Consider the following 10,761-nt stretch of genomic DNA (forward strand, 5'->3'; position numbering starts at 1 on the left):
ATCTTTTTTATATCAATACTTTCATTTTTCTCTCAATTTTCCAATTCTTAGCTCTCAACAACAAAAAGTCCAAGTTAAAACATAAAATTCTATAAAATCTCACAAAATTCCAAAATCAAAATATCCCCTTACAACATTCCAAAAATGATAAATAGTTAAACAAAATAATATATTTAATTATTGAAACACATTCAACTAATAAAGTACAACTTTGTTAAAACATTTAAGTCATAAAATCGCTTGATACTTTTTTTTTATTATAATCCATATATCCTAATTTATACATGCAGTCTTATTTATTTACCTGTTTTAGATAAATAAATGTTATACAATTAATAGAAATGAGAATAAGAGAGAATTAAAGAATGATGAGAGAAAAAAAGATGGAAAATAGAAAAGTAGGATGATATTGATAGCTTTTGTTTATATATCATTAAGGATATTTTTGAATTTTTTTAAGTTTAAAAATAATTTTAAAATTTTTTAAAATTTAAAAATATTTTTGCCATAAAACACTAATAGTTTATATTCAAAATTAACGATATTTTTGATTTTTTTTAAGTTTAAGAATAATTTTGAAAATTTTAAAAATTCAAGAGTAATTTTTCTATAAAACACTTATAGTTTATATCCAAAACTAAGAGTAAGGTTACTTTATAACTGATTTTGAAGGTTAGTATTTTAAAAAATTTTGAAAGCTTTCAACAGTATTCTCAACCCAAATACAAACTTTAGAGATATTTTGTATAATTTAGAGGGGAAAAAAACAACAAATAAACAATAAAATAAAAGGCTCCGCTGGCGCCCTGAGATTTGGTTTGGCCTCACATGTCATTGCCTTCGTCAATCAATACACACAGGCCGAATAAATGGAAAAGTAGAAACACACAAAGCAAAAGGATCACAACGAAGATTCAAGAACACCCACCTGAAAAATTTTTGGTTTGAAACTTTTTTCCACTGATCACCATCTTCGATTGCCTTTCTTCCCCGCAAACCCTTTTCTTATTTTCACTTTTTTCACAACAAAACGCCCCAAAATTTTGCTGTCCATTGCAACTCTCTTATGATTTACCTTTCTATTTTCTGTACCAATGGAAGTTTCTGCTACAAAAAGAAGGCTCCTCAAAGTCATCTTCCTCGGTGACAGTGGGTGAGCTTCATTTGTTCTGTTTTGCCTTTGAATTTCCTTCCAATTTGCTGAATCTGTTTGAACGTACATTGCTGTTTTGTTGAAATTTTCAGAGTTGGGAAGACATCTTTGATGAATCGGTATCCTTTTTCATCTGATGATTGATAATCGCATTTTGTTCTTTACTTAGTTTATGTCAGTGGTGATCTAGCTAAATACTTCAAAGTGTTTGTTGAAATGCCTGAGAGAAATTTTGTTCGTTTTTGTTGTTGTGGACTGTTAACAACTGATTTAGATATGTGTATAAGAAGTTTAATCTACAGTATAAAGCAACGATTGGTGCTGACTTTATGACAAAGGAGCTACAGATTGATGACCAACTTGTCACATTGCAAGTGGGTAAACCATAGTTTTTTATTATTATTATTTGCTTTTTAACATTATGATCAGTTAAGCAATTTTTCTGATATTTTAATGTGTTTGAAAAAGGTTTGGGACACAGCAGGGCAGGAAAGGTTTCAGAGTCTAGGGGCTGCATTCTATAGAGGAGCAGATTGCTGTGTTTTTGTCTATGATGTGAATGTGGCCAAATCATTTGAATCACTAAGCAGTTGGCATGAGGAGTTTCTCAAGCAGGTTTGACCTTGTTTATGCATGATTGTTTTATTTTTCAAGTGGCAAAATATTGTACATCTCCTAGATCTGTAGGTTAACAAGTTTAGTTTATGAACTTTTTAAGACTTGTTAAATAGATCATGGACTTATTTGACATAAATTTGAACATTCACAGAGCTATTAAGTGTAAAATTAAAGATTTTTTAGATACTTTTTAAAAATTAATGACAGGCATAAAACTAAAAATTCATGGACTTTTCAGATACTTTTTATAGTCATCAACCTTAATAGACACAATCCTCAAAGTTTGGGGATTAAACTTATAATTTGAACATCTTTGTATTATTGTGAAAGTTATGTTGTTTTGAAATTTGTTAAGAGGGTATCGTACTTATTTGTGGGGACCTAAATCAACATGCTATATTTTCTTCTTTGATAAAAGGCTTTTGCTATTTTTGTTTTCTTTCACAGAAATACATTCTCTTAAGTTTTTTCCCCAAATGAAACTTCTACTAATGTATTAAGAATACTTTTGGAGTATAAACAGTTTAAAAATTTGTTGTAAAACTTATATTGAAGTCAACATGCTATGCTTTTTCATACTTCTTCAATTATCCTCATTAATTTGCAGTTAGCATGTGTATATGCTTGATCAAATAACCATCAAATACTTTTAAATGGTTTCAACTCAAACTTGTTCTTGATAATATATTTTCCTTTCGTTATTGATATCTAATTTTCCGCATTGCATTTTTCTAATGATGGACAGGCAGGGCTAGCCGATCCAAAACCATTTCCCTTCCTATTATTCGAGAACAAGATTGATGTAGACAATGGATATCACTAGTTTCGGAGAAAGGTATGAAATCCTTACGGCTTGGCTACGTCCATTGTCTACATTGATCTTGTTCTCGAATAATAGGAAGGGAAATGCTTTTGGATCGACTGACCCTGTCTGTTCAACATTAGAAAAATGCAATGTGAAAAACTAGATATCAATAACAGGAGGAAAATATATTATCAAGAACAGGTTTGAGTTGTACAAGCGGTACCTAAAGTCAACCTGCTATATTTTCTTTTCTGATAAAAGGTTTTTGCTATTTTTGTTTTCTTTTACAAAATACGTTCCAAGTTTTTTCCCCAAATGAAACTTCTACTAATGTATTAAGAATTCTTAGTATAAACCGTTTAAAATTTTGTTGTAAAACTTATACTGAAGGCAACATGCTATACTTTTCATAATTCTTCAACTATCCTCATTAATTTGCAGTTAGCATGTGTATATGCTTGATCAAATAACCATCAAATACTTTTAAATATTTTCATCTCAAACCTATTCTTGATAATATATTTTCCTTTCGTAATTGATATCTAATTTTCCACCTTGCATTTTTTGAATGTTGAACAGGCAGGGCCAGCCGATCCAAAAGCATTCCCCTTTCTATTACTCGGGAACAAGATCGATGTAGATAATGGATGTAGCCGAGCCGTAAGGATTTTCAAATTTTTCTCTGAAACTAATGATAAAGTTAATCCAAAAATTATATGAATCCTCCTTGAGTGTAGGTCTCAGAGAAAAGAGCAACACAATGGTGTGATTCCAGGGGAAACATGCCATACTTTGAGACCTCAGCAAAAGAGGATTATAATGTCAATGAAGCATTTCTTTGCATTGCAAAAGCTGCATTAACCAATGAAGAAGAGCAGGACCCGTAAGTTTGAAGATTCTAATTTTCCTTGTGATTGTATCTTCCATAAAATAAATAGTGCCAACAAAGAATGAAGGTCTACATAAGCACTTTTCATACATAATTTTGCATGTTTGATAGTAATCTAAAGTGTTTTAAAGAGAGAAAAAAAAGAAAACTAAAAGTGTCTTCTAATGGTTGGTTTTACACTTTTGTCGATTTTTATACCATCAGAATTGATTTTGAAGGCTTTCTATCCATTTTGACTGAAGTGATTATAATCAAAGTACTTATAGAAAAGATTTTCAAAAATATTCTTTATAGAAGTTCCGTCTGGGGAATAAAGAAAGAAAAAGTGAGTGAAGTGACTGATTAGGAACATGTATTGGATACATATATTAGAGCTTACATTAAATACTATCATTTGCAGTTACTTTGAAAGTATCTCTGAATCTGTTTCTGAAGTGGAGACAAGAGGAGGAGGAGGCTGTGCTTGTTAATATTCGTCTTCTACAAATTCAACAACTTTAACATGAACTCTTTGATTGATTTGAAGTTTCCTGGTATAATAAATATGTTAGTTATTCTTTGAGGTATTTATTCCATTTTATGTAAATTAGTATTTATCCTGACATTTCCCTTTTCTTCTTGTGAACTTCTGAGAACAATTGATTCAAGTTTGTAAAGAACCAATAAAATTCATTGGTTAAACTTTCCATTCATCAAGGAGTGTGGGTTCAAGACTGTTTTGAACTTCCATCAACTTTTAATTTAATATCTAATAGGCTTTTGAACTTTTTTTTTTTTTTTTTTTTTTTTTAATGACGAATAAGTTCTATCAAATAGAATATCTACTTCAGAACCAACAAGAAAATATCCCATTTTAATTGGTAACTATAAAACAAATTAAAAAAAAAAGTTTAACTATATGTAACCATATATATCTGCTTGTGATCAATTTATAGATACCAATAAGAAAATACATAAGATCAAAATGAGCACTATGTATTATTGACCTCGAGGTCAGTATGATAAATGTTGAACATAATATTTACATTAGAAAACTTATGTCATTTTAATTGGGATATAAATTTAAGCATCTTAGGGGGAATTGTTACAAAGAGAATGAAAATTCAAGGAATCTGATCGAGTCCATAGAAGTTCTTTACTTTTGCCTTGTCTGGCTCGACTCAATCTCTTAATCTTACGGGTGTTGGATTGTACAAGACGAAATATTGAGTTCATGCATGAGACACAATATTAGTTAAAGTTCTACCTCCATTGCCTTCACAAACAAATATTGTAGGATGTTATTAGTGACAAATTCTCTAATCCAAGAATCCTTCCCTCACAGTCTCCAAATTTCATATTGGGGATGACCTCTTTGATCATTGAATTTACAAACAGTACCATAGCCACTGCCACTCAAGCCCCCAATCCAATTTTCATATACATTTATTGGTATAAATTTATGTTCGTGGTAGTCAAAATGACATACAACATTTGTTGAGAGAAACGTTGTATATAAAAATTGAATAATACTAGTAAACTGATTACAGTTTAAAGGATACATACAATTATAGTATATACATACTAACACTTTAGATCTTCGAGAGATTCAATAGGTAGTCAAGGCACATTTGCAAATAATTGTTGTCTTGAAGACTTATTTGCTCGGGCATATGCTGTCAATCAGACTACAATGATTGTTTTAACATAATACAACGACTAATTCTAGTAAAACAACGATCTATAATTACTTGAATCTGACAAAATTCCTAGATACTTGCTTTCAGCTTAGCTCAACATTAAAAAGAAAGAAAGAAATAAGAGAAGACAATTTCTCAAATTATAATGAAGGCATCCATGAAACAAGTTGATATTTATAGGCTACCAACTTAGTAATTTTATATATAAAAAAATTGAGACTTATAGAAATATCCGTCGATATCAATATATTCACTATATCCATCGATATATTGGTAAAATCAAAATCTTTAAGATGAATTAGTATTATCTAATTAAAAGAGAAATTGGAGGAAATGGCAAAATTAGGTTTGTATTTTGATTTTTGTCAAAAAAAAAAAAATGAAAATAATAAGTTTTTTGGTCCGATATGGTCGATTTACGATTTTTCCGAGTACAGTGTAATTTCTATACCGTGTGTAAATTCTCAATATAGATACAGTGTAAATGGAATAATCTATTATGGGACCATGTACCATTCTCAATAGAAATATAGTGTAAATGAAATCTTCAGTTACGAGACTTTAACCTAACGAATTCAAAAGAAAAATGTACTAGATTTTTCTTCCATTTTAAAATTTGAATTGGCGGTTGCGTATATGTTTTGATTTGAATTAATCAAAAAAATATTAAGAATTAATCAATCTTTAATTTGTTTATCACCATTTTGATTTTAATTTATAATATATCTTTAGATTTTACATTATTTTATTTGTTTTTTTATCATTTTAAATTTGGATTAAATTTTTTCATCATGATTAGAGTTTTACTTAATATTTTATACATATTATCATCTAACAAATTGTATGTTACATTTAAATTTTATCGTTTTTATATTTTTCTTAATCATCTTTTATTCATTATCATCTTATTATATTATTATACCATTAATTTGTCTTTTTGGTAAACAAATAAGTATTCATTTTTCTAATCTGATTGTTTTTGTTATGGCTCTACAACGAGTTAGACTTCTTTTATAGGTTTTTGTGGTTGATGAAATTATAAATACAGTGTAATTGTTGAATCTTAAATGAAAATGGAATTATGAATACAGTGTAAATGTAAATAAACGAGTTTCCTTTCTGATTTTTCTCCCTCGAATTATATTTCAATTTATATTTTATTATTAGATTAGATTTTATTTAATTACTTATCGAATTAATCACAATAAACAAAAACTTCTTGATTTTCCTCTCCAATTTATATTTGAATTTATCTTTTATTATCAAATATTTTTTTAACATAGAAACACAAAAAAAGGGCTTGTTGTACTTAAAAAAAATATATAAATAGGAATTAAACTTTAAATGTTTGAAATATTGTGCGTATATATATAGTTCAATTTATTACTATTACTTCTTATCATCATCATCATCATCATCATCATTATTATTAAAATAACATAACAACTCATTTTCTTCACTTAGTGTCCCCAAAATCTTTTTTTCTCCTTCTCAATCTCATGTCTACGATTGTTGGTTCAATAACTCTTTCTTGAATTCCATTATCTTGGCTAGCTTTTGACGACCACCCTTGCCAGGTCGTCGACCATTTTCCCTTGCACACATATTTCCTGCTTTTATTTCCACTTTAAACATCATTTTCAACAACGACATTATGGGATTGATAGTGTTTAAAGTTGACTTTCAAGATCCTATGACCAAAATGTTCACATAGAGTGAAAAAGATGAAATTCCCTATGGTTTGGTGTCATATGCAATCATATTGTTGCAAAATTTCTTCAAATATTCACTTGCCAACAACAACTTCATTAGTACAATCAACTCTCTCTTTCTCACCTTGGAGTAAGTCTATTGTTGTGGACATCCATAAGTTTCTAATGACTCCCATCGTCTGGTCGTCATCTTTCTTTGCATACATGCGTTCTATAGGCAGTTCGAAGCATTAAGGATCATATTGGGTGATTTTTAACATTTGCATCTAGAATGTTTAGATACTATATATTTGTGGTTCTAGAATGTAGAGTGTATTTGTAGTATGTATCTTTACATTTTCGTTTGTATTTAATTCTTTTTAGGAATAATTTTATTATTTACTATATAAATTCGTTTTGTCTTTTTTATAATTTTAAAATATTTTTATAATTTTTTCAAGATTTGTTATTTTTCAATAAGAAGAACCCACATACCACATCTTATCATTTCTTGTAACAAAAAGTGAAAAGGGAACCACCCAAGTTCCCAACAATGGACGAAATAAGGGATAGGCATAGACTACACAACTGAAAAAGGCCATCGTTATTTTGGAAAAAAAAAAAAAGAAAAAGAAAAATAAGCGCCATGGCTATGGAAGTTCAGTTGTACTTGAATTCAGGAACTAGAATCGGAAAGGGATGGCTTCTGAACCGGCATTTCCAGTTCTTCCTTTCAGATCGAAAAGCCGCTCATTCCGCTACTCTGTCGATGTCCAGCCGTCGACCAACTGTTTCTCGTCGGCGGCTCACAGTTCCACCGCCGGTGGTTGCGGAGGCGAACAAGACCACGGTGATGGCGGAAAATCCGGTGAGAATAGTGGCGATTGTTGGTGAAGGAAGTATTAGCCCCTTGAAATCCACTCCTTGGGAAGAAGTTATGCTTCATACTGTAAATTTCTTTCTTAATTGCACTTTCCAATGACTTCTTTATTTTAATCTTGAGTAGAGGACTCTGAAAGAATAATAATGAAAAGATTAATTATCATTTTTTGTATTTGATTATTGAGTTTATAAACTCTAATTTCATGCTAAAGTTAGCAAGCTCTATTGACATAAAATATGTATCGGGATGTTGTGGAACTCGAAAAAATAAAAAACCACTAATGAATTTCTTTGTTCCATTTTAAGAAATGGAATTGGCTGTTGTGCTTTATTTACATTTGAAATGTCACACATAACAAGAATGAAACTGAACTTGCCTATGAGAAAAATACTACTACTTATCAACACAATTCTTTTCTTTAGGTAGCATGTTGATGTGTATGAAAAAAGTTCATTCTTCCATTCTCATGGAGCCATATATGCTAAAGGAAAGCAAAAGAAAACACATCCTCCATTGTATCATGAGTTAGGATCCTAAGGTTCTTTTTCTTTTTCTTTTTTTTCCTTCTAATTTTTTAATTTTGTATTTCTGAGTGTTGTGGCTAGCTTGCATGCATCTCGACTGTTTTCACGTGCAAATCTTCTACATTTGGTTGTTAGGATATTAGATTGGATGTGAATGTGGCCATTATGACTTCACCTCATTTACTCCAAATCACTTATTTATATGGGCTCTTATTGACCATTAAGTAACAAAATTAACACAACGATTTCGAGAAATCTGGCTTAGATAGGCTAAGTAGAATGAATTCTCCATCATACATGTTAAGATCATGCAATGACTATGGACACCAAACACACCATTAAGGGCCAAAAGTGAATGAATTCCATTCCTTCACAAGGCCACCAACCAATGAGAATATCCAGTTCTTAAGGAATTTAACCTTCAAGAGTGAGAAAAAGAAGAGGGACAAGAAGGATTGACAATGAAGAAGATAATATTTTAGTCAACTACTCTAAATTTCATGATTAAGCATAAGTATATATGTATTTTGATAAGCTTCTCTGTTGTTATCTTTATATTTTGCAAGGCATAATGAATGAGAAGATGTTTTATTCAATGTACTTCAAAAAGTTATTTTCAGTTTGTTTTTTCCATCAAGGCACTAAAACAGAAACTAGTGATGTTCTTTATCTTTTTGCAGTGCCTATCTCCATAAATGCTATAGAAGCTAATTCATCATAAATTATTACTGGGATTAGCTTCAATTTTGTCAAGAAATGGGAAGAATAAGAAGAAGAAAAAGAAGATTTTTAGAAAAGATAAACTAGAACATTAGCATTCTCTGTATTTTGCAACCTCAAAATTTGCCTTATCATAATGGTTTTTACCTGTTTTTATGATGTGCTTTATACAAACAGGCGAAACGACTAAAATGGATCGATGAAGGCTATGAAATGCATGTCTTTGCTGATAGTTTCTGTAATGTAACTCATCAAGATACAGAAAGCATTCAAATCATAAGTGAAGCAGATATTTTGATCGTAGTTGCTGTCACAAGTAAGGATTCAGTCTTATGGATACAATCGCACTGCGAAAACATCCAAAATATTATTTGCTTTGAATCCGCAGCGGAGTTAGTTAACAAATTAGGGGGGTTATCCTTTCCTAGTGAAACTAAAGGAAATGTACTGGAAAACTTTTTTGGAAATTCTCAGCTGTTGGAGAAAAGAAAGAAATCTGAGGAAGTAGTGCAGACTGTATTTGAGGCATGGGATCGTCGAAATTCAGATGATATAAGGTTCTGTTTATTGGTTATAATCAATGCATATATAAAGCCTGTTCCTATACTGAAAAATCTAAGATCAAAAGGTTTTTCAACTCTAAACTGCATGGTAAAGAATTGTGGAAGGCAAATATTGAATTGTCTGATGGATGCTAATTGTAGGAAAGCTCTTCAATGCTTGAATCAGTGCAGCCCAGTGGATCAAGTATGCAACTACAGGTGCATTGCTTCATATGAAAGTCCAAATCTTGAAGCATTTTCATTATGTGTGTTGCAAAAGCACAATTGTCTCGACTTGGATGCAAAAGTTCCCGACAAGCCTTACGTGCAACCAATAGAGCGATTTCGAGGGAAGGAGCTATGCCACGAAATGGCAGAGGATCTTTTTGTTGGTTGGTTAGGGAGTTTGAGGTGGAGTTGGCGTGTAGTAGCTGGCCAAAACCCTGCTTATGATCAGTTTCCCTGTCAATACCAACTGTTTTACAGAGGGAAAGCGAGAGGATCATTCTGGTATGAGCCGGTTTTCATGGTGAAAACATTGGAAGGAAAGATGGTGTGGAGGCGGCGAAGATATCGAGTAAAGAGGGGAAAAACTGCAGGAACATTCTTGTTCAGTGTGTTGGATAATGGTGTTGTTTCAAATGAGTTTTGGAGCATTGTGGATGTATGTGATGATCTTTCTTGGGGCTTGTTTCATTATAATGGCGCTGCTCGAGCTGCGGGACAGTCGTATACGGGCGCAGTTCTTGTTAGTCGAGATGGTGCATACCCTGAAAATGATCATAAAAAAGAGAGAGTTGTTGCTGCTTTGGAGAAATGTGGAATAAAAGAGTGGGAACTCTTTGCAGTTGATAACAGCTCTTGTTCAGATCCTCCTCTTGGAATTCCAGATGGTTCAACTTTGCATTCTGTAATTCAGGTTTAATTACATTAACACTGATTTTATCAAGCCTTTACTATTGGAAACCACACCAAAGTAAATAAATAAAATTAAAAAAAAAAAACACGCATACTCTATTCTTCGACTCGTTTTGGTCCTTGAACATTTAAAAAGTTGATTTTAGTCTCTAAACTTTAAAAAGGGATAACAGTTATGGTTCTTGATATATTATTTTGTCACTAAATATTTACATATTCAGTACTCATCTTCAACTAATTTTGTGATTTGAACATGTGCTCGTGGTCAAATACCTTAAATACTCAATGCCATATTATCAAAATTTTAAACAAAATAAAGGTAGGCACCAAAATGATAAT

General features: G+C 31.2%; 2 protein-coding genes across 7 annotated transcripts; both read left to right on the top strand.

The window, feature by feature from the left end:
• The first annotated feature begins 753 nt into the window (after positions 1–753).
• On the top strand, positions 754–4,157 carry LOC120087793 (ras-related protein Rab7-like). The gene is made up of 7 exons (XM_039044695.2): positions 754–1,153; positions 1,246–1,272; positions 1,428–1,527; positions 1,622–1,768; positions 3,156–3,236; positions 3,314–3,459; positions 3,866–4,157. The coding sequence occupies exons 1-7, from the start codon at positions 1,095–1,097 to the stop codon at positions 3,933–3,935; spliced, it is 630 nt and encodes a 209-aa protein (XP_038900623.1). The 5' UTR covers positions 754–1,094; the 3' UTR covers positions 3,936–4,157.
• Positions 4,158–7,333: 3,176 nt separating this feature from the next.
• Positions 7,334–10,529, top strand: LOC120088717 (violaxanthin de-epoxidase-like protein). Of its 6 annotated transcripts, none has more exons than XM_039046149.2 (3): positions 7,334–7,784; positions 9,140–9,519; positions 9,667–10,529. In XM_039046149.2, the coding sequence occupies exons 1-3, from the start codon at positions 7,482–7,484 to the stop codon at positions 10,427–10,429; spliced, it is 1,446 nt and encodes a 481-aa protein (XP_038902077.1). In that variant the 5' UTR covers positions 7,334–7,481; the 3' UTR covers positions 10,430–10,529. The 6 variants fall into 6 exon arrangements, with proteins under 6 accessions (XP_038902077.1, XP_038902076.1, XP_090162297.1 ...); XM_090306171.1 differs by adding an exon at positions 8,141–8,256 and having other exon boundaries at positions 7,339–7,784; positions 9,140–10,529; XM_090306173.1 differs by adding an exon at positions 8,141–8,242 and having other exon boundaries at positions 7,349–7,784; positions 9,140–10,529.
• Positions 10,530–10,761: the final 232 nt, after the last annotated feature.

Source organism: Benincasa hispida, chromosome 10 (genome assembly GCF_027475165.1).
Source record: "Benincasa hispida cultivar pf3 chromosome 10, pf3_genome.v1.1, whole genome shotgun sequence".
Taxonomy (NCBI): domain Eukaryota; kingdom Viridiplantae; phylum Streptophyta; class Magnoliopsida; order Cucurbitales; family Cucurbitaceae; genus Benincasa; species Benincasa hispida.

Excerpts from the sequence above, each read along its gene's own strand:
- LOC120088717 (XM_039046148.2), top strand. The coding sequence starts at position 7,482 with ATGGCTATGGAAGTTCAGTTGTACTTGAATTCAGGAACTAGAATCGGA. Across the intron at positions 7,785-9,139 it reads AAGAAGTTATGCTTCATACT|GCGAAACGACTAAAATGGAT; the intron begins GTAAATTTCTTT and ends TTATACAAACAG.
- LOC120087793 (XM_039044695.2), top strand. The coding sequence starts at position 1,095 with ATGGAAGTTTCTGCTACAAAAAGAAGGCTCCTCAAAGTCATCTTCCTC. Across the intron at positions 1,154-1,245 it reads ATCTTCCTCGGTGACAGTGG|AGTTGGGAAGACATCTTTGA; the intron begins GTGAGCTTCATT and ends TGAAATTTTCAG. Across the intron at positions 3,237-3,313 it reads ATAATGGATGTAGCCGAGCC|GTCTCAGAGAAAAGAGCAAC; the intron begins GTAAGGATTTTC and ends CCTTGAGTGTAG.